The sequence below is a fragment of the Mirounga leonina genome, unplaced genomic scaffold (genome assembly GCF_011800145.1).
Source record: "Mirounga leonina isolate KUSES-001 unplaced genomic scaffold, KU_Mleo_1.0 Mir_154, whole genome shotgun sequence".
Classification (NCBI taxonomy): Eukaryota; Metazoa; Chordata; class Mammalia; order Carnivora; family Phocidae; genus Mirounga; species Mirounga leonina.
Window position 1 is genome coordinate 24,006,512 of NW_023270389.1, and position 22,631 is coordinate 24,029,142.

At 52.4% G+C, this 22,631-nt stretch overlaps 1 protein-coding gene across 9 annotated transcripts in view; it reads right to left on the reverse strand.

The window, feature by feature from the left end:
• Positions 1-4,823: 4,823 nt before the first annotated feature.
• SRGAP2 (SLIT-ROBO Rho GTPase activating protein 2) overlaps positions 4,824-22,631 on the reverse strand; it is a 224,611-nt gene continuing 206,803 nt past the window's right edge. For 3 of the 9 annotated variants that reach the window (XM_035010191.1, XM_035010187.1, XM_035010186.1), the window contains 7 exons: positions 22,057-22,281; positions 18,360-18,439; positions 15,936-16,116; positions 14,043-14,189; positions 10,801-10,839; positions 10,262-10,586; positions 4,824-8,174 (listed from right to left, as the gene is read on the reverse strand). In XM_035010191.1, coding sequence (XP_034866082.1) covers positions 7,791-8,174; positions 10,262-10,586; positions 10,801-10,839; positions 14,043-14,189; positions 15,936-16,116; positions 18,360-18,439; positions 22,057-22,281 — 1,381 coding nt within the window. In that variant the 3' untranslated portion in view covers positions 4,824-7,790. Of the gene's footprint in view, positions 8,175-9,236; positions 9,616-10,261; positions 10,587-10,800; positions 10,840-12,942; positions 13,385-14,025; positions 14,933-15,935; positions 16,117-18,359; positions 18,440-22,056; positions 22,282-22,631 lie in introns of those variants that run through there. The other 6 variants (XM_035010190.1, XM_035010188.1, XM_035010195.1 and 3 more) reach the window with 5 other exon arrangements.

Consider the following 22,631-nt stretch of genomic DNA (forward strand, 5'->3'; position numbering starts at 1 on the left):
GTCCAGGACCCAGGCCTAGCCGCTCCAGGAGTTGGGTCTGACTCATCTTCCCAGTGAGCCTGCAGAGGCCCACAAGCAAACACTGGAACCCCGGTTATGTCTTCCAGGGTGACCTTGAGCACAGCCCACATCCCTTCCCGGTTTTTTCATCCCAGGTTAGTAACGTTTACTCCGTTGGTTGTGTCGATGACTTGGCAAAATAGGTATGGAAATGCTAGGGAAACTGGAAAGAAAGCGCTTTACAGACTTCGAAGGCACTGAGGCCCACACACCTTTAGAAATTTGCCCGTGACCTTCAGAGACTGCTGGGGCTGGAACCCAGGTGTGCCACCTTCCCAGTCAGGACACGCAAAGTCCCAGGAGACTGGAGAGGTCTGCACTGTTCTGGTCAACTGCGAGATGGCGGTTGGATAAGAAATGGTTAAAACCAGGAAATCCCATGTTTCTAGAGAATGTTGGAGGGACTTTCCCATGGCAACACCTGGTGGTTTCCTCTGGTAGCCCCACCCCTAGCACAGTGACACCAGAGCGGGAGCCCGGCTGAGAACTGGGTGCTCAGGCAGATACACCTGCTGATAACCGGCAGCCCGAGGCATTGCTGCGGGGCCGGCCCCAGGCGCTGCCCTGCTGCCTGTCACAGCAGGAGCAGGAAGAACCTTCCGGGACCCTTGGCTCTCCATCCAGGATTCCCAGCTTTCCACCGCCCGGCAGTGGGAGAATTGCACTTCCTTGGCACCCTCTGCTGAGGCGGGGCCAACCAAAGCCCTTCGTTGCTGTTGCAAGACCTCACCCCCGCCTGCCCTCTGACCCTGTGATTCTATTAGACTTGGTGACTGCTCCGTCTGGGTCCCCTCGTGACTGTCATCAGCAGAGCCCCCTGCTGGCCCACAAGGGACATGTACCTTTGATGAGAAACCGACCTTTGTTGTTTTAAGCCAGAGGTTTGCAACAGAAGCCAGCCTATCCCTAAGAGTCTCCTCATTTTTCCCTGATGAACTTTCCGTCCTTACCAGCACTCCTACTTTTCTCTCTCCAGCAAGCCCAGTCTGTCTTTCCCAGGGTCTTAGGTACCCTCAAACACAGTGAACGTGTGTCTAGCAGCTGCTGGGAAGCAGGCACTGGGGGCTGAGGACACGAGGGTAAGACCTAGGCTTCTCCCCCAGAGCCAGGGTTCAGCCCGCATGGTGAAAGCTCTGGGGTACATACTTCAGCTGGTGGTGATGTGAACCTGGCACAAAGTGGGGGGTAGCAGAGACAGGGTGGTCTCCAGAAGGGCTTGCCAGGAGAAAGCATGCTCAACCAAGCTTCGGAGGCAGGGGAGTGAGGCGGAGAATTGGGGGTCGGAGGTGAGGCATTGCAGGCAGGGGGAACAGGTGCAGAGGCGCGGAGGTGTGAGGACAGGGCACCACCTGGGGTAAGGCTAGAGAAGGGGGAGGGGAGGTGGGCTGAAGCCCTGTGTGGTGACTGATCAAGTTCCGCTGGGCATCCTCCATGAGGTCACATCCTCTGTGTGGACAAACTCTGGTCCCAGCTGGGCAGCATGGCCCTTGTTTCACTGTGGGGAAGGCACGGGAGCCTGGCGGGCTCCTGAGGGGAAGAGGAAGTCTGTAAGAGGCCACAGCAGTTTCCTGAGTGGCTCTGAGGAGTCCTAGAAATAGAAGTGGCAATCCAAAGGTAGGACAAGGGCCAGAGGTGGGAAGAGGCGGGTGATGGCCGCTCTCAGGGAGAAAGCACACGTCCACCTTCTACAAAGGGAGGCCGCGGGTGTAGTGGGAAGGGCAGGGGCTTTACCATCAGAGGTTGGAGTCCTCACTCTTCCCCTTGCTCTGCATGACCTAGTCGCCCAACCTTTCTCAGACAGTCGGTGTAAGAGCAAAGTGAGATTTCGTCCCTGCTACCTGGTGGGCCCTGAATAAATACTTGTTGCTTTTTCTGCCCCTACATGGCTTGAACCTGTTTGTCGTAGCTGCCTCACCTGTCTGGCACCTCAAAAGGAAGAAGGGTGAGAGCAGGCAGGTATGTGGGAGAGGTGGGCAGGGTGTACTTGCCACGCTCCCACATGGATGAGGGGCTGAGTGACCAGGTATCAGAGCCCTGCTTCCTGCCACCTTCATCAGTCAGCTCTAGCCAGGAGCGCAGGGTGAGGAAGGAGGGACGCTCTCGGCAGCCAGACCTGGCACCGCTCCCCCAGGGAGTGGGGAAAGGGGCCATGGGAGCAGCACCAAGCCGCTGAGGGGAATTGAGCCCTGTGCCACCAAGTGCTTGTCCTTCTTGGTGTGGGAGAAGCACTTCCCTCATTCGCTTGACTCTCCAAGCCTCCTGCTCACCACTCCCTCCTACCCTCAGCTACAGCCTTTGCCGTAAACTTCACTGACATACAAGAAGCAACTGAAAGGGAACCCCATCATCTCCTCACCCCCACATCCACTGCCCGCCTTGCATCGCACGTGCTTTCCCTCTAGTGAGACGGAAGGGCCTCTTCCCATGGCCTTGACCAGCCCCTCCATCTGTGCTCTGTGATTCAACCTCTCCTGCGCGTTCCTTCTTCTCCTCCCACTGGCTCCTGCTCTGGAGCAAACATGCCCCAAAGAGCCCATTGTAAAGACAAAAACCTGGTCCCTCGGTCCCTCTCGAAGCTCCCCATTCAAGACCGTGCCTTTGCATGAGCTGCCGAGACTCCCTGACCTCCCCTTCCCTCCCCAGAGGCCGCCCAGCCCACTCTAATCTGACCCATTTCCCATCTACTGAAAGAGCTCCACGTCACCGAAGAATGATTGCCTCTCTAGCTGGCCTCATCTTACCACTGGCATCTGACCGCCGAGCCTCCCTCCTCCTTGAAACCTGTCCTGACACCATGCTCTCCCAGCACCTACCTGTCCCCTGCTCCCTCTGTCTTTGCCGGCGCCTTCCTCTCTACTGGATTTCTAATTACTGGGACCTTCTTTGTTTCCATTTACACATTCTTCCTGGGAATCTAGTAATTTGAGTATCTCCATAATAAAACAGATCCTGAAATTCTGTGCAGGTGTGATCCGCCCCTAAAACCCCGTATCATATACTCAAGAGTCTATTTGATATTTCTATTTGGACGTCTAGTAGTCATTTCAGCTTTCCCAGGCTGCACGGAATTTCTTGACTGTATTACTCCTTCCCCAGACACTAACGACCCATTACATTGTTTCATTTTCAGAGTCCTGCTTGGCTTATTTACCTGTTCTCCCTCACACCAGAAAGAAAGCGCCATTATCTGTTTCTCCTGCTTGATATTTTGTAACAGTGCTTGGCACACAGGGAGGCTTAGTTTGTTGACTGACTGAGGAATGAGTCTTTGGCACGTGCAATATGTGAAGATAGCTAACTCCAGAATAAAAAGAAGTTTCATGTACCTGTTGAGATAAACGTTTAGAGTAGATACTCACTAAGGCCATTTCCTAAGTTCATATCCACCTGGTCTCCTTTTTGGGTTTTTATCTGGGTGGAATGGGCCTGTTTTCAACTGTGTTCATTGTCACTAGCTTCCATCAAGCTCCCATCTGAATATATAAAAATCAATTAGAGGATATTCCACAATAGCCCACCTTTGCCTTTGGGCTCTCTGAAAAGCCTCCTTGGTCCTTTGCCCACAGCTTATAAACCAGCTCCATCTTGGGTGCCTGGGTGGCTCAGTCGGTTAAGCGACTGCCTTCAGCTCAGGTCATGCTCCTGGAGTCCCGGGATCAAGTCCGGCATCGTGCTCCCTGCTCAGCAGCGAGTCCGCTTCACCCTCTGACCCTCCCCCTCTCATGCTCTTTCTCATTCTAAAATAAATAAAATCTTAAAACAACAACAACAACAAAAAAAAAAACCAGCTCCATCTCACAGGTCACCACCTACACTCAGGAGTGGAGAGCTCACCCATAGCACAGAGTGGCAGGACAGCCTCGTCTTTGACTTCTCCAGGACCAAGGGACCAGCAAGAAAAGCTCAAGATGGAACTCTACTATTAAAATGAAGGAGGGGGAAGAGATGACAGGTTGGAAGGGCGTGAGCCAGATGGAAGTGATGGACTTTAGAGTATGGTGTCTGGTCCAGGGCTCAGGGTAGGATTCCTCATATTACCATTGAACACTGGGCATCCCCTTGGATATGAGAGATCTGATCCCTCCCCAGGGGCTTCTGGAATAAACCCGGTAAAAATAAGCATAAGCCCTTGGATGCATTATCAGTTGCTACCTTTAATTAACTTCACCCTTGAGCTTATGATCTGCTAGAATCAAAATCTAAAGGCGAGAAAGCAACTCTTGTGTGCCCCACCCCTGTGCTCAACACCAACAGCACAAGCCTAGGGGTCAGCTCTTTTCCCAGAGGCAGGGGGCATCCATAGGCAGAATGACTCAGGGCTTGGCTTGGGCAAGAAATACAACCTTCAGTCACCCTTGGTTGTGGCTGGCAAAACCTGCGAGCTACCTGACAGGCCCCACTCCTCCAAGTGGGGAAATCTGACCGGCGATAGAAACGAGAATGGTCCTCCCTGAAAACAGGGTGGGTGCATTCTGTGAAGGAAATGGTTCTCACGGCAACAGACTGCCCAATGGGGAGCTAGAAGACTTTCTACAAAACCTCTTAGGTTTCACACATAATGCTGGCGGGGGAGGGGGAATCCACATTCCAGATGCGCCTCTGCTGCGCCTTGCTGGGAGGGAGAAGGTGGTTGGCTTCTGAGGTCACATTTCTCCTGTTGCCAGGCAGGGTTCTATCGGCACAGACGAATCACATTTCCTCCTGGGCGCTGGACTCCTGGGCTGGAGATTTCAGGGAGTGGAAAAGGGATATGAACTGCAGCATCGAAACCTAAAAACGTATTTTATTTTGAAGTTGTGCTTTGGATTTTCCCCAATCCAACATCTGTTGAGTGACAGTCTTAGGTTCACACAAAGCATCTCCAAGCATACATACAATATTCCAGTTATCAACACTATTTTAAAGAATATACCATTTTACACAAACGTGACATACAAGTCAGACGCCACAACATTGCAATTCCCTGGAAGATCTAAACTTCTCTTCTGCACGTGGAGTACACACACACCAGCCCTTCCGATGGTCTGTTCATCCTGTTGCTGGTGTCCTCTCCTCTCCTTGGGGAGAAACCAGGGCGCCCTGAGGAGGTTGGCTGAGACCAGTGTTTCCAGTTTACAGGCTCTGCTGGCTGCAAACTCCTCTCTTTTCCAAATTGGGATGCTGGGAGCCCCACCCCACCTCTGTTCCCCCAAAGACTGACCCATGAGTCCACACCAAGAGAAGGATCCATGCCTCAAGGGGCAGAGCAGGGCTCTCTGAAGCATCATGCTGGTTTAGGCGAGCAGATCTGAGGAAGACTGGTCTCCCTAGGCCCTGGATGGCCAGCTCCTTTTGGCTTTTCGGTGTAAAAATCACAGTGTGCAACCTGAATTCCAGTTGACTGCAGGAGCTCTGCCGAGGAGGCTCCTTCTGTGGGTTCCTAGTCCTCTCGACAGGTCTGTCTCACAAGTGTCAGGAGCACCAGAGAGGGGAAGACAACTTGGCTCCCAGAGCTGGGGGGGGGGGAGTAGGTGGCCACTCACACACTGTCCAGTTCGTGATGCGAATCAGCAGATGGACACTGACCAAGGGGATGGTGGACACAAGTCATGTACAAGGGCTGCAAGAGAAATAAGGCAGGAACAACAGAATAGGCCCAAAGCGTTGTCATTCAGAAAGCTTTGCTTTGACTTTCTCAGAGAGGAGTGTGCTGGAAGGAGGGAGAAAGGGCAGGTATGGGTACCAATTTTGATCAGTTGGATCAAAAAGAATGTAAAGTGAAGGGCAGGGGTTCCATTTTCATCAAGGAAACAGATCCTTGGTTCCGAAAGCCCCTGTTGGCTCAAGACCTGTGCAAGTCCACGTGAGAGACAAGGACAGGCCAGTGGACAGAGAAACAAAAGCCAAGAATCCAGAGGCCTGTGGGTCGCTTCTCACAGGCTGACTCACTTTCTCCTTTCTAGCTCTTGGGATAGTTTTCCTGGTGTTGCAGGTTAGCCTTCTAAAAATTAGCAATTTCCCACAAAGCTCCTCCTCCCTTCACCCAGAATGAGGAAAATCCTACCACTTTCCATAGCACCAACTGCCAACTTCAGAATGTTGGTCCAAAAGGAATCTTCTAGGCTAAACATAAGGAAACTCAGATTTTCCTATCTGAATGGCAACCCACCACCTCTCCTGACCTATAGAAAATAAGGCTAAAAGCATAGCTTTAAAACCAGGAAACAGAGAAGAGGAATGAGCTTCAGCTTTAACTCACGTAGCTGTCTGAGACTCACGAAACGGGAGTGTGACTGTCCCCAGCCCTGGTACTGCCACGACAGCATGAAGCCAGGGAAGCCGGGACCAGGGGCACCAGGTTTAGAGACCGATTAAAGTAGGCAAGGGCATCATTTCTGCTTTTTGGGGAGGAGAACCAGAAAAAAAGGCCAACAGAAGGCCTAAATATTCAGCATCCAATTTTTTGTTAGATTCCAGCCTCGGGAAGACTTTAGAGCCTGTAAGGCCGAAGCTCTCTTAGTTGTCCTTATTTGGATAAAAGAAAACAGGTTTTAAGGAGTAATATCTCTCTTTCATCTAACTAGGGCTCCCCAAGCCCCTGTTGGTCCCTGAAGAGAGATCTTATAGAGAATAAGCCAAACTAGAGAGGTGAAGTTAGGTTACATTTTCATTCGGGAACACTTTGGGGGTTAGCAAAGCTGAATTTAATTTTTGAACAGGATAATGAATATTGTCTTAAGTGCCCCAAAAAAGTGGGAGGAAGAAGGACCCATTTCTCACCTTTTCCAAACCTGCCATAAACACAATAAAACTCTCTTAAGACTCTTTATCCTAAAAGGAACCAGCAATAAAACTGTCTTATATAGGAAAATGTCTTAAATGGAAAATGGTCCATCAGAGACAAAGACAGGAACCGAGAAATGTCTATACATTCAGAAAAACTTTAGAAGTTTTATAAAAAGACTGGGTTGTAGTCCTAGAGGATGGAGGAGAGCAAAAGCAAACACCAATGACCAATTCACACCAATAGAGAGAAGACAGAGAGAAAGCCCCCAACCCCAAACAGATTACAGGATTGAGTTCCATCCTGCTCAATTTTTTATAATGGAGAGATTTCAAAGGCTAGGTTCTCTGGCCCAGACAGAACAAGATTTGTAATGGAAACAGAGGCCCCTGGTGGCTCTTGCTTGAACTGCCACATTGACTTACAAAGAGACTGGTCTGGGACCAGGAGAGGCTACACATGCCAGAGACTAGAAAAAACCTGTGTGCGTGCGTGTGCGTGTGCGTGTGTGTGTGTAAAACGAAGAATGGACTATATATGGTTCTCTATAGTCAGTACCCAAAACAAGATGCCACTGAGAGCTGGCTGTCAGTAGCCAACCATCTGGTCAGGCATCCCCTGTGTCTGAGGGGACGGAGACGTGAACCCGTGTCCTCGTGACTCGCCGTGCCAGATTTCACAGTGACCTGATAATGGAAAAATCTATCTCTGGCTAACCTAAGAACAGTATGTACTGCAGCGGGCTGGATTACGACGACGGGGAGAAGCGGAGGGCAGCGGGAAGGGCAGGGCAGGGTGATAACGAGGGCTTCATTCTCAAGGTTTTGGGCGATGGGAAGGCTAATTCCGGCAAGAACAACTTAGAATCTAATTTTCAACTGAAGTCCCCAAGCTAGTTAAATAGGAAGATTTTTAATAACAGTCAGTCCCTCCAGTCCCCTTGTCTAGAACGATTAAGTTACATCCCTCAGACAGTACAAGACTTGTCAGTGGACTGTGGGGAAGTTGATGAGTTGACACCAGGGCTAGTGGCATTTGTTTTGGGGAAGACAGCGGGCTTGGGCCGTGTGGCCGGCGGCTTGACGGGGGCAGCCATCTTGACGGACTTGACGGGCCGGAAGGCGCAGGCGATGTCCCCCGCGGTGCTGGCACTGCGTTGGAAGGCAGGCTCGGGGTCCTTGAGGAGCTGGGTGTGCAGGGGGCTGGAGGGCTCCGATGTGGGGGCCACCACCGGGGAGGTTTTGAGGGGCTCCAGGGTGTCCAGAACCACATCAGGGGTGTGCCTGACGCTGCTCTGCCGCTCTAGCTCGCGCAGCTCGTTCAGGGCAGAGTTCATAGTTGCCTCAATATCCTGCAAAACAGGAAAAAGGAGGAGGTGAGGCCGATGTAGGGAGAAGTCCCCAAGGATCCTATTTCAACAGCACAGGCCAAATCACGAAGAAACCAACTGCAGGGAGATGTCCAGATTATTTTACTTGGCCCAAATCCTTAAACATATGAATGTTCAGAATGCGGGGAAGGGGAAAAAAAAATCTCATTTTCAGGAAATTTTTTTTTTTTTCTCCTTTAGAAAAGAGTGGCTGAGATGTTATTTTAAATAGAGTCCTCAGGTTTTAGAGGTAGGCACTGAAGTATTTCTGGGTGAAATGACATATAATCCAGTGCGGAGGGGAAAGGTCGCTGAATTAAGAATGGCCAGGAGTTTGGTCAGGAGTACGTGGGATTTATTATCCAATTCTCTCTACTTTTGTGTATGCTTGAAATTGTACATAATAAACGATTTCTTACTAAGTGGTAGAGATCAAGTATGATCTTTGTTTTCCTGGACTTCAAAACCAAAGGTCGAGAAGGGTCAAGGGCTGAGGAAAGGCTCCAGAACCCTGGCCCTGAGATTCATCAGGACACCTCCCCCACCCCACCCCACCCCCACCCCACCCCACCCCACCCCACCAGAGTGCCCAATTTGAGGAAGCCATTTCCCTCCACCCGTCACCATGAGAGGGACCGAAGAGCGACCAGGAGGGGGAGCCAGCCACACAGGTGAATCACCTCCTGCGAGTCACAGTGGAACAACCCAGCTCTCAGGAAATAGCAGAACCAAAGACCCTTTGTCCACAGCCAGCTGCCCCTCAGGGAGACCTCTCAGCTCCCTCCCCACCTCTCCACACACTTGTGTCTGGCACCCCCAAACCACCACAGGCCTCCTCCCTTGGAATCAGGCTCACGTGGAAAGACTACATGTTCCAAGCAAAGGCCCTGGTTCAGGCTTCTTGGCCCTTACAGGGTGATCTATGCTTTCTGTTGACGGTGATTTTCACTCATCCCTATGATGTTCTCACACCTTAAAAATGCTCAGGAAGAACTCCATCATCTCCCTCCTCAGTCCTGCTCTGTAGCTAGTCTGCACCGAGAATGTATCCCTCCGGGCTCAGGAGGGAGCTGGAGGAGTCCCACGGTTCAAGGCAGATTGCAACCAAGAGCTTCAGAAGAGGCACAGAAGTAGACGGCGAGCGAAGCAAGACATCTCAGGCCCGTAGCTTAATACTGTGCTTGCCAGGTACACCTTCCCTAAGCAGAGCATCACAATTAAGCCAATAGAGACCACACGCAGCCTCTATTGCCCCCTGGAAGATGGGGCGAGGAGAATCTCAGCTCAGTTGAAACATAAGAGGGCAACGGGGAGCCCTTAGCTCCTACCTGGTCTAATGAAAATTATAGAGTTGGGAGAGGCGTCTGAGTGAACTGCCTGGAGTGGCCCCGGAAGTCGGATTTTTAGAGGTGGGGCTGGATCGCTAACAGTTCACGGAAAACAGAGACTTGTCAGTGTGGTGCATACACGGAAGGAAGGCCCCATAACCAGGGAGCTCATGCCCACCTGCATCCGGAGACGTGGGCTGGAAACCCCTCTGGTGCCTGTGCCCCCTGCGGCAGAGTATTTTGGGGCCATGAAACCAGAAGCAGATTATTGATGGATCACCCACCTCCCATTAGGGACCAGAGATTAGCCTCAGGGAACGGGAGAGGGGGATGGGCACGGTGACAGAAAAAATGGCCAGGACTACATCTGAGCCTCGACACTCGGACGGCTTCGAGAAAGCCCACCAGGCTCTCAAAACCCGAAACTTGGGCAGAATGGACTCTATCAGAAGACTAACTACTGGCTTTAAAAAGTACAAGCCCCTTCTTGCAAATAGCCTGTACACGAGCAAGAAGTCTGAATGCTTTTATTCTGTCTCCAAATTCTTCTTGGGGAGAGTGGGATTGGAGAATTGCTTAGAAAGCTGCCTTCTCGGGTCCAGATGTCCAGCAGCCCCTGAACTCGGTATGTGATGTACAAACGTGGGCCGTTTCCAGGCCCATCGTAATTAACGCGGGCTGTGCTGCACAGGAGTGACAAATGTAGACGCGCTCGCCGGGTGTCCAGAAGCCCCCCCTTACCTGTGCAATGACCTCAGGGTCCACGGGCCGATGGTTATTGAAGCTCTTTGACCTTCCTGCTGTCACCGTCTTCCGGATCTGTGGGCTGTCCAGCCGATTCTTCAGGGATGAGTGGCGGCTGATGGAGTTGAGGCTCCCATGCCCACTGATGGAACACTTATCTGGCCCTTCCTTGGGGAGACTCTGGCTCATGATGGGCTGGGAAGATGGGCGGCAGCTAGCCCCCACCCCCGGGGAGGCCGAGTCAGTCAGGGAACTGCTCAGCCCATGGTTGTCGCTCCGAAATGTCTTCCGGATGCTCCCAGATTCTGGCCGCTTCCTTTGCCTTCAATCACAAAGAGAAAGGGCAGCGTGATCAGGGAGCCCTGGCCCCGAGGAAGCTGGGGCGAGGGAGAGAGGGGCGGGTGTTGGCACCCAGGGGCTTCTGGAGGAGAGGGACACACAGCACGTTCTCTCCTTGGCCTCACCTTCCCTTGCTTTCTCTGTGTCTCTGTTCCCCTGCCACCCCCAACCTGGGCAAAGGAGAAACGGATACTTACTTGGTGGTTGTGGGCTTTGAGTTCTCGAGATGTAAGGTGCTGCCAGGAAAAATGTCTGATTAAGTGAAAGTTTCTAACGGGAGACAGATTCGCAGAAAGGCCCCCTCCATTACCTGCTTTGAACGGAAACCTCAAGGCCCAGGTAGGAGAAAAATTCTCACCATCACCAAGAAGGCAAGAGGAGAGCTGATCTTCCCAAATTCTAGCATGTTTCTCAGTCCAGCTATGGGACTGTAATCATTTTGGGCTCTGGCAAGAGGCCGTTGTTCCCTCTTGTGCAGACATGGGACAGAGTATTTTTCAAGAGGCTGCAATGCTGCAAGGCCAGGGCCAAGTTTGTGCATTTTCTTAGGGTGGAAAGACATCTACATGACCCTAAGTCACCCAGCACTGGGCTGAGCCCTGGCTCTGAGCCAACTTCCTTCAGCCCAGACTCTCCTACAAGACGGCTTGGCAGAGTCCTAGTAGCCTGGGTGTTGCCTATTGCTGAATAATCTCATTTTTTCCCTTGGAATCAGATTCCCAAGGACCTAATCTAAGAAGCAATACAATTTCTGGCTTGGGATGGCAGCTGGGCAGCTCTGATCTAGCAACTACTAAGGACGACGAAGGCCGAGGCTGGAGCTGAGGTGGAGGAAGGGAAGGGGTAGGACCTGAAGACAGACAGCTAGGCTATGTGGCAGAGCCAGGGTCCTAAGCCAGTCCTGGTCCCGCTCACTCGGTCAGGTCTTCTCCATCGGGGCTTGGTGTGGAACCCGGCACACACTCCCTGAAGCTGCCTGCTCAGGCCATCGAACCGTGGGTGTCAGCCATTCTTGAGCAGAAGAAGGATGTTCTCGGAGTCTTATAAGGCCCAGCTGAAATGACTCTTCCCCGGTACCCCAAGTCCAAGGGCAGGCAGAAGCAATCACTCCCTCTTTTGTTCCTTCAGAGCTTTCGATGGCACTGCTTTTTAGTTACCTGTCTATATGGCATTTACTCGGCCGGACTGAGTGCCGAGGCCGGGCACGGTCTTCTTCATCTCTGAATAACCAGCACGGACGCTTGGCACAACAGTGAGCCCTCACTAAATGTGTGAAATTAAATTGAATGCCACACCCGAATAACTCGTTGCTGATTTCCTTTTTCCACTTGAGGATGGCTGACTCACAAAGCTCAAACCGCTGAGGAGGCAGATTGTGGAGCGGCTGGTGTGGGCCAGGTCCCTGGCCAGGGCCCGGGGACGTGAAGAGAGGAAGGCAGAGTTCCTGGTTTCAAGATGCTCAGCTTGGTGGGTTATCCAAGTGCAGCCTGAGTCCTGAGAGAGACTCAAAACTGCTGTGGGAGTACAGAACGAGGGCACCTAACTCAGCCCCGAGGACCTCGGGGTGGCAGAAAGGCTTCCCCAAAGAGGTCAATCTTCAGGCTACGTCTTGAAGGGAGAGGAGGAGCTGACTGGGGGTGGGGGGGTGGGGGAGGCAGCAGATGCAAAGGTCCAGGGGTGCGAGGGAACCCGGGGCCCTGGGAAGGAGGGACGGACGTGTGGGGCAGGCAGGGAGGCTGGAAGGGCAGTCACTCCTCGGGGCAAGATGTGCCCCAGGGGCTGCCACTCGCCCACTGACTAGCTGGCGTCCGAGGAGACCGTGTCCTCTGAGAACCCCGTCCTGACATCACCAAGTAAGGAGTTCAAGGGAGCCACCTTTGACTTTCCACCTGGCGTTAATCTTTTGACTATTTCAGCTATTATCCTGTACAATTTCTTGGTACAAATGGCATCAAATATATGATGGCTTAGAAACATGTACCTAACTAATTATTGAACTCTCCCTCCACCAACCCCGCCTTGGTTTCCGGGTTAATTAGAGGCTTACAACCTTATGATTATAGGATTATAATTAACATAGACTTGTAAATAAAGAAGAAAATGTGATTAGTCCACAGTTACTTTTTACTAGCTCACCCTCCCAGCAGGGCACTAGGCTGGAGGGAAATAAAATCCTCGTTCTTTTTTTACCGGTCTGGCTTAAATTATACCTACACTAAGTGAGCTGAATCAGCGACTTTGCAAACTTGAGGGTGAAGGATGGAAAAGAGCCACGTGCCCCAACCACTCCCCCTGCTACCGTCTGGTTGGAAGAAAGCCAAGAGATCTGGGCGACCTGGTGCAGTTTAAAAACAACAAGCATCTTTTATTCTCCTTCCAGTTTCAGTGTCCAGAGGCTACGGTTAACAGGTTTTCAATGTGCAAATCATTTCATTCCTCCAAAGCCAGAGGGGAATAAAAACTGTACATCATCTGCAATCCATATTCATCAGGAACGCCCTGGGGCTTGTCATCCCGTTGGCACTGGGCCAAGTTTCAGGGTCTGGCGGAAAAGAGGTCTGTAGGCTTGGGGACTTGGTGTCTGGCCCCTTGAGATGAGATTAGTTCTCCAATAACCTGAATGTCTCTAGGGGAGGCTGCATCACACAGGCGTGGAATCCCTCTAGCCGGCCAGATCGGGTGTGGGTGGAGTTAGAACCCTGGGATGTTGCTCACAGCCACAATGAAAGCTGGGGCCAGAGTTAAGAGCCTGCCGGACAGGAATGGGAATCTGCAAAGGGACTAACAGGGGGCGATGACACAGGGCTAAAGCAACAGGGAAAACACGGACAGTGATTTCTACTGGTATGAAAGGGCAGAGGGGAGCTGGGGGTTAGGCAATGATTAAAGAGCTCGGGACAAAGCTTTCCTTGTTGGGGGCGGGGGGCGGGCAGAGTGGTCTCCTCTCCTTGACGGAGCGAATGCCGGCCAGGGCAGGAAACAGACACATGGTATCCAAATAAACCCCTCTGGGGTCACGTGAGCCTAGTGGAAGACGCACACGACGCTGGCTCTTTGGACGGACAAGGAAGGGCCAGGGAGACATCAAAGACTATTATTTGGGTAAGACTCGGAAAAGAGAAGGCACCTCTGAGAAACAGTACAAAACCAGGTTGCATAAAGGGACCAAAGCTTTGGTCAAGTTTTAGTAGTCAGCCGGGAGCCGACAGACACTGCCCGAGCCCAGGGTGGGGCACCCTTCCACAGCAGGGGCCTGGGGCCTGCCGGCGGGGCCTGTGGAAGCTTCCTCGGCCCTGTCCGCCCTGCAGCAGAGGTGAGCACATGCAGTGTTAGGCCTGGTGGGGGGTGCGGCACTGGCATGGAGAGGGGGTGAGGCCGGAGGGTGAGGCTGGGTGTCGCAAGGCACTCGGGGGAGCAGAAAATGAAAAGCAGAGCTTACTTGTTGATGTTTGCAAGATAAATATCGGCTACATGACCCCCACTGGGACAGCTGGCCCCCGCTCTGGCTGTCACCTTTTCTTCAGGTGGCTCAGAAATGACCTCAATCTCAGACTTGGGGCTGGACCTCTCCACGACACCGTCCTCGCTGGGGGAGAAGGGGCAGGCAGGCAGGGAGGAGGGGGGAAAACAACAACAACACAAAAAGCAGCGTTAAATCGGCAAGATGGCCCCCCGACACACACGCGACCCCCCACGACAGCTCCAAGGCAGCGGTGACACCTGGCTGGGCTAGCTCTGCGAGCAGAGGCAAGGAAAGCTAAGGGCCTTTGGAGGGTCGTTTAAATAAAAATAAATAATCCCGCTGCCTTCCGCAGGATCCTCGGCGGCCGCCGGAAAGCTGAGCTCGGGGACACCCGGATTCGAGGCATCTGCCTTCGACCCCACGCTGCCTTCCTGGGGCAGCTGTGCCACGGCCACCTCCTGGAGAAGGAGGCGGCCAGTCCAGGGTGCGCTTTATCTGCTGAGGTCCCGGGCACTGTCGGGCAAGGACGGGCAGCTCTGCGCTGGCTCTGGAGAGGCCGGCGTCGAGGCAGGACCCCGCCACACTCAGTCGTCGAGCATCGAGCCCCGCTTAGAGCGTCCAAGCCGGTCCCAGGTCATTCCACTGCTCTCCCGGCCCCTCTGGCTACTGATGACAAAGAAAGCCCCTTCTCCCCCACAATTCCTCTTCTCTCGGTCCCGGAGTGAAGTCATAATGCTAAATTTGGGAGGGTCCTGTCCACGCACAGATGGCCACCGGGTTTGCGATGTTATCAACAGAGGGAGGATCTCCCTGCAGAACGAGCCGGGGAGAGGCTGGGAGGGTGCCGACTCACTCAGGATATCAACCTTTAAAAAATAATATTAAGGGAAGGACTAAAAACACTGACAGCATCGTATCCAAGGACAGGGAGTCGGGGGCAGAGGCAGGGCAAAGGGGCAGGGAGGCAGGCTCAGGTGGGCTGGGGGGTGGAGCGGGGGGGGGGGAAGCCCTCCTGCCCAGGAGACTTCGCTTTGAAAAGCGGGAGCCAACCAACAGCCCAGCTGATGAAGTGTCTCTGGGCCCAGTTCACGTTCCCTTTGCTCCCCGATGCCCTCTCCCCTCCTCTCCCTGTCTTTCCCTGTGTCAACCTCGTTTCCTGGTGGCTCTTTCCACCAGGCCGCTTAAGCTAGATTTCTCCTAGAAAAGCAAGGCATCATTTTCATTTGCAAGTGGAAAAGCGCCAATGGCAGCCCAACTGGTTGGGATGAGCACAGTTGTTTTTAGAAAAAAAAAAAAAAAAGAAAGAAAAGAAGTAAAAATGTTTTCCCACCCTGAGCTTTCCAGAACGGAAATGTAAGTGGTCAAACAATAACCCCTCATTATCACTCATCACGTTGAAGTGTAGATGAGCAGGAGGGCTGGCAAGTTTCCAAAATGACTAGGGGGGTAGTTGGTGGGTGGGGAGCGATTTGCAGGGGGAAGAGATGAGAAAACAATCCCCCGGGGCGCCTGGGTGGCTCAGTTGGTTGGGCAACTGCCTTCGGCTCAGGTCATGACCCCAGAGTTGTGGGATTGAGTCCCACATCGGGCTCCCAGCCCACTGGGGAGCCTCTTCTCTCTCTGACCCTCTCCCCTGTCATGCTGTTTCTCTCTCTCCCTCTCTCTCTCAAATAAATAAATAAAATCTTAAAAAAAAAAAAAAAGGAAAAAGAAAAAATGATCCCCCAGGGAGTCTGGGTAGGGTCCTTCAGGGATGGTGTTGGCGCCCCCTGGGGGTTGGTCTCCCTCACGCTCCTTTGGAGCCAGAAATAAAGTCTCACTCCCACAGCGCAGCCGGGGACGCCTGAAGGTGCAGGGGACCCAACGTACGTGTCTTGGACCACGATGTACTGATGGGGGATGAGTCCGTCGATGCCATTGTGCCGGCCTTCCCACCAGTCATCGGAAGCCCGCTGGTAAAGCAGCAGGGATGCCCCCTTCTTGAAGGACAGCTCTCGGGCTGTCCGGCCCACGTAGTCAAACTTGGCAATGGCCTCGATGGGCTCACACTCTGAGAGGGGCAGGAAAGAAGGAAACACATGTTGTTGGGGCCAGAGGCTCAGGAAACTGGGAGGAAAAGCCCAATTAGCTGAACTTACACTGGTGGGAAGATAACCTGGTGTGAGAAATAAGCCACGGAGGATGGAGGGATGAGGCAGGGATTCCCGTGTGGACTGCGCCATCACCCTAAAAGCACTTGTGCGCCCTTTCCTGCCTTTGGTCCCCCCACCCGGAATCCCTTTCTCTCTCATCTTCCTGATGAAGCACACTGAGTCACAACTGAAACATCATCATTAAAAAGCAAAACAAAACAAAGAACACTTTATTCTCTCAGCAGTTTTCTGTGCAAAAACGAACCACACGTGCAGGGTGGGAGTCTTGTCAGGCTTGGGCGCAGTCTGCCTCCTGGGAGAGCACATCACGCTGCCCAACAGGCTGAGCCCCACTCAGGGCAAAGGGGAACTTCTCTGGTGCATCCGCAGCTCTTTACGCCAAACCCTATCGCTGACCTTGCCCTGCCGTATTTGTAAGTTTCTTTTCTGATCATATCATTTCTTTTCTGATCATAAAATAACTCCATTAACTGCAGAACATTTATCATATTGTACTTTCAATACAACAAATTTTATTTATACTATGCATTCCCCCTCGTAGACCATGAGCTTTTAGTCTCCATAAAGAGAAAATAACTCACCCAACCTACTTTCCAAGGAGCAAAATATGGAAATAGATTTTGTGGATAATACATGGGAAAATGTACACAAAAGTAATCTGAAAATTAAAAGGGGTTTACAAATGCAATGACTTTTTATTTTTGTGTGAGCTTCCGTCTCCTCTGTAAAAAAAAAAAAAAAAAAAGGACAACAATAGTGCCTCTTTCATGAACTTGTTAGGAGGAGTCAACAAATAGCAATTTGTAAAAGCACTTAGAACAATGCCCGGCCTATAGTAAGCGCTGCGTAGATGTTAGCCAGTTATGCCTACTGTCATCGTTACCATTATCTGCGCTGAGCAGCAGGGGGGCGGTCAGAGAACAAGAAAGCAAGCTCCCAGAAACCTGGAACCTGAGGTTAAAGTCAGATATTCCAAGTAGTGTACAGGAAGGCTGCCTACAGGCAAGACCGGGCCCAGCCGGCATGATTGGTGGGCCTGCCCTGGAACAGGCAGGGCTGGAGATTTTGCTACAGGAGGCACACCAGAGAAGGCCTATCTAAATATCCCAAATCTCAGTTCTGTACAGCCTTGGGCATATCACTTGACTTCTCTGGCCTCTGTTTCCTCAGCTATAAAAATAGCGGCTCTATTTCACTAGGATTAAGAGATAAGACCTACAAAGCTTCCAGCAGGGACAAATTTCCCTACTTCACCTACTCCCCTCCTGTAATGGGGCAGATTATCATATTGATCCATCTGACTTCAGCAACCAAATAAGCAGCCCTAATTTTTTTTTTTCTCCTCCAAAAAGCTGGCCTAGGATTGCAGAATTCACAGCAAGGCAGAAAGCAGGGAAAGCTCCGCAGACTGTGCCATTTCGTTCTCATGCCCCGAAAATTCTGAGACCCCTTGTCGGCTGCTGAGTCTTCCAAGAGCCCAAGTGGTCCAGAAATGGAGGTGTGGAACTGTTGGAAGGATGGGAAGCGTGCTGGCTGGACAGAGCCTAATAAATCATGGGCGCTGCCGAGGGGCCCGCGGTGACCGCTGCGCATTCCACCTCTCGATGCACACCCGCCAGGCTGCACAGCGCTAGCATGTCTGTACTTTGGAAAGGGTCAATCTTTCCAGTCGGCAGGCGTGAAAGCGTGTGGTTTCTGCATCCTGAGTCCCACTCCCCTCTGGCTTGCTTCTGTTGGGTTCTTGGCACCCAGCTTTTCTGTTCCCCAGGCTAACAGCTTTTTCAAATGAGCTCTCCTTGATTTTGGTCTCCAGCTACCTGGCAGGAGTCTAGGCTGTGACAGGGGACCAACATCATGCAGGCGAGGGATAGGGAGTTGGAGCGAGAAGCTTTAAAGGCTCTGAAAGGTCTAGCTCTCCATCTCTGGTTTAAGGTAGAGACCGTTCTAGTTGAGAGGGTGGGCTGTCTCTCCAAGAAAGGGAAGGAATGAAAACCAGAGACAGGAGAGCCCCCTGCCTGTCTTCAGGGGGCTGCTTAGCAGGAAGGAGCACGGGGAGCGCAGGTTATATAATCCCTTCCTTCCACTTCACCCCCGCACCCCCTGCCCCTGGCCCCGCTGCCGCGGAAGCAGGGCCCCATACCATCATCGCTCGTGTGGTGCTCTGTGGTCACGTCCTGGGTTGAGTCCTCAGCCGAGGTAGTCTCTCCATGAGGGCTGTCACTGCAATAGAAGAGTCACGGGGACCTCAGCCCTCGCTGACCAAATTCTTGTCTTCTTCACGCAGCTTCCCTGGAGCAAGGGCACGGAAGCTGCCTCACACTCTCTACAGCCTGACTGCTCACCACAGTGATGATGAAACACAAGCCTCCCAGGGTTCTCCAGTCCAGTCCCTGCTGCAGAAACTGTTTGAGACTGCCTGGGACTTAGAATATCCTGAGACAAAGGGAACCCCTTTCGAATTTACAAAATAAGTCTTTTTGAAAATACAGAACAACTCAACTCCTCAAGGGCTGATTCTCTAGGTGAACTACCCCTGAGGGAGCACATGGAAGAAAACACTAGGCTTTTGCCTGGGACACAACAGGACCTGAAAACCAGCTCTGACACTTGTGAGCTGTGTGACCCTGGGCAAGGGACTGAATCTCTTTGAGCCTCAGCCACCTACTGATGAATTGAGGCTAGTGGTCTGTATAACATTACAGTGTCGCATGAAGAGTCACTGAGGCACGACGGAGTGGTTAGTAACTGGTCTTCCTTTCCTTCTTTCTCGTTTTGCTTATGTCTGTAGGCTTTGTGCTTTGGTCTTGTATGGGTGAGAGAGTGGGAGGTGAGTCAGAGGGAGAAGAGTCTGCTGTGGGCTGGACTCTTCGAGAGGACAGGGCATGGAGGCTGGTCAAGTTCTTCAACAGTTCACTGAGTCTAAAATCATCCAGGGCTGAGAAATGAGAATGGCTGGGGAAGTTACTAGGAAAGTCGTTTCTACTCCTGGTTTCCTGGCTTATGGACATCAGAGTAGATGGGGATGGGCACCAGGAAGTTCTAACCCCCTGTTCATTGCTAAAGTTTCTTCCTCTGGCAGTTGGTAGTAACAAGGGAGCCTTTCCAGGCAATTCTATGGAAGCATTACCACCTCCTCTATCCACCACCTGGCCTCACGGTTCCTACGTTTGAGCCTATAGCCTCTCCCTCCCCTTGGGACAGGTCTTTCACTCTAGAAAGTTCCTCAAAGGCCAGGGGACCAGTTCAGAAGTCAGTTCCAAGGAGGCTCTCCAGAACCCAGAGAACTTTCTGGGAGAACATCAATAGGGATTCCTCCTTACCAAAAAATGTGGCACAGTTTTTCACTTTTACTGGGCCTAAAACTCTGATGAGTTTCATGACACTCTAGAAGCCCTCAGGGCCCCAAGGGCGCACAGGGCAAAGGCTCAGTTTCCTCCAGAGTTGCAAGTGTAGTTATGTGGCCATCCAGGAAGGCAGCAATTCTCCAACGTCAGAGAGTCCTGGATGGCTTGTTAAAAGTGGACTGCCTCACTCCTAGAGTTTCTAAGTCTCGAGGGCCAGGCGGAGCTAGAATGTCTGTATTCCCAGCCAGCCCTACGGAACATAGGTGTTGCTGGTCCAGAGACTCCACTTGGAAAACCACTGCTCTAACATAAAGGTGAGATGATGCATTTTTAAGGCCCCTGGGAGCACTAGAATTCTACGCTCGCTTCCACACCCACACGTCGGCCACACGGCAAGGCCGTCAACACCTGTGGTCTGAGGAGGCCCCGCAGGCCAAACAGCGGGCAGTTCTAGGGAACCAGGTTCTAGCTGCAGGGCTGGCAACACGTGGTGACGTGGGCCTGGCCTCTCCTCTTCACAGCTGCGGGGAGGCCAAACGGCCAGGAGCCCCCTCTCCCTGGCTCTTCTGGTCTCCTGGCCATTCTCCAGGATTCTCGGGCCCTAGCACCCCTTCTGCCACCCCCCGCCCAACTCCTTCATCCATCTTAGCTCGCTTCGCTGGCACTTCTTTCCCCTCCCAAAGAAGAAGAGAGGCTGGGAGCCTTCTGAGTGGGTGTGAGTCCATTGGTCAGATGGTCCTTCTTCCCCAGGGTCACCTCCTCTTGCTCCTCGGCTGCTTCTGGCCTCCCACCCAGTCTGCGGTAATAACATTCCCTAACTAATCTTGTGGGTTTTCCAGAGGCTGCTAATAAATGTCGGATGCACAGCTAACAGTGGGGGTGGGAGCGGGGGGGTTTCTCTGGAGAGAATTGGCAGAAGGTGCCCCCTGTGAGCCAGCCCTGCGATGACTGTCTGCTCCCCCGGGCTGGGACTGGGGGACCAGGGCTGTGGAGGGCTCTGTGTCCTGGGACCGGTCCAGGGATATTTGAGAAGTGAGGGCACACTTCGGAAGGAAGATAAAGCAGGCACTGGGAACACTCTTTCCACAGCTTTTCAACCCTCATGTGAGAGAGAAACTGACCCTCCCAAGTCACATGCACAAGGACAGCTCCCTGGAGCTCATCAGCTCATAGGCTGAGACCTGAACAACCTCCCCTGTCCCCACCAACCATCTGTCAGTGACAAAAAGCTTTCTCTCCGAGCTGGCAACTGTAGGCTTCTCCAGCTCGGACCCAGATGCTGGCATCTGCGGGATAGCAGACAAGACCAAACCCAGGGGTGTCAGTGGTATTTTTATATTCACAGACACATGAATATCACTCTCTTCACTCGTCAGGCAGGAGGCTCCTTCTGTGGTGATCAGGGAGAAGCACGGACCCACTGGCCTCTAATTAAGTAAACAGCCTCCCCTGTCCTCCCCTACTTCAGTGGATAGTAATGGGGCTGCTGAATTGGTTCCAGATGTTGAGTTCAGATGGAATCCGATTTGGGCTGGCTTATGCTTTCAGCCCAGGCTGAAGCGCCATTTGATGGGGAAGATGAAGGGGGTGGGGAAGGAGGTAAGGGACGTTAGGGAGCAAAAGAGAGAGGTAGTTGCTTTTGTGTTTGATGGGAAAATGACACTGTAAGTGGTACCCTGGGGTCTAGTGTGGGGTCCTGGATGGCGTCCTGTACTAAGGCACGTCAAGGTTGGAATCCCCACCACTAAGGTGGCCTGAAAGATTGTCACTGGCCTCTCTAGGTTACAGTGACTGTATCTGTAATATGGAAATAGTAATTTGTTAATTGTCTAACAGAAGGGTCTAGTAAAGATGTGCCCTAGGGATTCCTTTTAATCTCTGCTCCCAGGCTAGGTCATGAAAAACCCTGCCCCGCAGAACTGAATCTCGCTTTCGGGTGGAAGGACACCTAACCTGCCAAAAAATGGAGCTTACCCCTTTTCCTCTCCACAAATTTCTGCGATCATTCTAAATTATCATTGTACAAACTCACAGTGAGGGAATTATGCCTCATATCTAAACTCTTCGCAATAAGAAAGAAAATCTTCTTTCTGGGACCCAGGACTGTGTCTCTCCCAATGCACGGCCCAGAGCAGGAGCCTGAGAGACGCTGCTGACTGATGAACAGCTGTTCTAAATGCAACTTTACAAATTTTCCCTTCCTGGAGATTATTAACATTCCTATTATTGTTGTCATTATTTTCCAGAATGGTTCCTCACCACTAAGAACTCCGAAAAACATAGGGAGGTGGCCCGAAGGGGCACTTACTCCACAGGCCGGGTTGAGGCAGGGCCCTGCCTGCACCATCCCCAGATCCTGGCAGGTTCAAGTGCCTGGGAGTGGGGGGCTGAGAGGATCTGGGTCTCTCTCTCCCTTGGGTCTCGCTTGGCCATCTGGCCCCCGCACCCAATGTGCACCGGGAACAACCCCCACCTCCAGCCCAGACGCCCTACCAGTAGTCCTCCGTGCTTCCTCCTCTGCTGTAGACGGGGCCCTCCAGCTCCCTGGGGGTTGGGAAGATGTTCTCATGCTGGATGATGGTGGTTTTGATCAGCTCGTTCACGTGGGCTTGGCAGGACACCTGGTCGTGGCCCTCAGGCACTGACATCAGTGAGGGCCCGAAGCAGATGGCGAGGTTGTAGGGGTCCATCATGTTCTCTTCACTGAACTGTGATAAACTGGAGGAGAGGGGAAAGGGGCAAGCTGGAAAGCACTCGCATGAACGCCCAGAAAACACAATCATGGGAGGCACTGCCAAGAGCAGGAGCAGAAGTTCCACAAATTGCCACCTGCTTTTCTGGGCATCGGAGCCCTTCTATTAAGTCCGGGGGGGAGAAGACAATGACCACCAGGACAGTCATTCAGGAGCCACCTCCTCGCAGGTCTCACCCCTCCTCTCTCACCAGTTCCTTGTTCAAATCCTACCTGCCGCCCCATCACCAGCCCCGCTCCACACCCTCTCCGCCAAATCTCCCCTGCTTCAAGAACACCCCACTCCACAGAGCTGAGACAGCTCCCCCACACCAAC